Source organism: Colobus angolensis, unplaced genomic scaffold (genome assembly GCF_000951035.1).
Source record: "Colobus angolensis palliatus isolate OR3802 unplaced genomic scaffold, Cang.pa_1.0 Scaffold66, whole genome shotgun sequence".
Taxonomy (NCBI): domain Eukaryota; kingdom Metazoa; phylum Chordata; class Mammalia; order Primates; family Cercopithecidae; genus Colobus; species Colobus angolensis.
In genome coordinates this window covers 322,002-323,425 of record NW_012120265.1, presented here as the reverse complement: position 1 = coordinate 323,425, position 1,424 = coordinate 322,002, and the positions used below count along the sequence as shown (strand labels likewise).

The 1,424-nt window shown below is 45.8% G+C and overlaps 1 protein-coding gene across 2 annotated transcripts in view; it reads right to left on the bottom strand.

Annotated features, from left to right (window-relative positions):
* Nucleotides 1-1,424, bottom strand: part of LOC105500301 (chromosome unknown open reading frame, human C19orf44) — a 23,566-nt gene that overhangs the window by 14,384 nt on the left and 7,758 nt on the right. For both annotated transcript variants that reach the window (XM_011925723.1, XM_011925724.1), the window contains exon 4: nt 1,162-1,235. In XM_011925723.1, the coding sequence (XP_011781113.1) occupies nt 1,162-1,235 (74 nt within the window). The remainder of the gene's footprint in view (nt 1-1,161; nt 1,236-1,424) is intronic.

The window sequence follows — 1,424 nt, the reverse complement described above, 5'->3', positions numbered from 1 at the left end:
GTGGCGGGCGCCTGTAGTCCCAGCTACTCAGGAGGCTGAGGCAGGAGAGTGGTGTGAACCCGGGAGGCAGAGCTTGCGGTCAGCTGAGAATGTGCCACTGCACTCCAGCCTGGGCGACAGAGCGAGACTCTGGTCTCAAAAAATAGTAATAATAATAATAATAGGCCAGGTGTAGTGGCTCACACCTGTAATCCCAGCACTTTGGGAGGCCAAGGTGGGCGGATCACTTGCAGTCAGGAGTTCAAAACCAGCCTGGCCAACATGGTGAAACCCCGGCTTTACTAAAATATACAAAAATTAGCCGGGCATGGTGGCAGGCGACTTAATCCCAGCTACTTGGGAGGCAGAGGCAGGAGAATCATTTGAACCTGGGAGGCAAAGGTTGCAGTGAGCTGAGATCGAGCCACTGCACTCAAACCTGGGGGATAAGAGCGAGACTTTCTCAAAAAAAAAAAAAGTTTAAAATAAAAAATAATGATAACAATAATAATAAAAATTTTTGAATTAAAATGTCATCACTATGTATCACCAACACATGTATCTGACAGTGCCGGTGGCCACCAGCACAAAAATCACAACAGGGAGTGTGACTGGATACAGCTGGTGAAGTGCTGCCTCCGTGCAGATGTTGTCACGGGCGGCTTAGGTGGGATGTGCTTTGATCACCGGCTAACCAAGGTAGCTTCATCCTGTTAGCACCTAAATCAGGGTCGCTCACCTACTGCACTCTTGTCATCAGGGGCCACAGCACTCTTTGCAGTTGGGGGCTGCTCAGTGCATTCCATAATATGGAGCAGTGTTCCTGGCCGCCACCCACTCACAATGCCAGTTGCACCTGTCACCCACCCCCTGGTCATGACAGCCAAAATGTCACCAGACATTGCCAATGTCCCCTGGAGGGCAGAGTTGGAAACTATAAGCCTAAATGAAACATTACTTGCTTTTCCACATAAGAATCGACATTGGGCCAGGCATGGTCGCTCACACCTGTAATTCCAGCACTTTGGGAGGCCAAGTGGGGAGGATTACTTGAGCCCAGTTTGAGGACGGCCTGTGCAACATAGTGAACCCTTCCCCAATTTTTAAATTAAAAAAAATTTTTTTTTTCTAATTTTAAAGCCAAAAACAATCGACAATGAAAAATGACTTTGTTGTACTTACTTCCTGTTCCAAATCGGAGTTCTCACTGACAACTGGAGACAGATCGTCAAGCGATAAAATATTTATTCTAAACTCTGTAATTAAAAAATTAGTATAGCATTTGAATTTACTCCTTTATTTACTCCATAATTTTTTTTAAATCTTACAAATTTCTTTCTTTTTTTTTTTTTGAGATAGAGTCTCACTCTGTCACCCAGGCTGGAGTGCAGTGGCGTGATCTTGGCTCACCACAACCTCCGCCTCCCAAGGTCAAGCCATTTTCC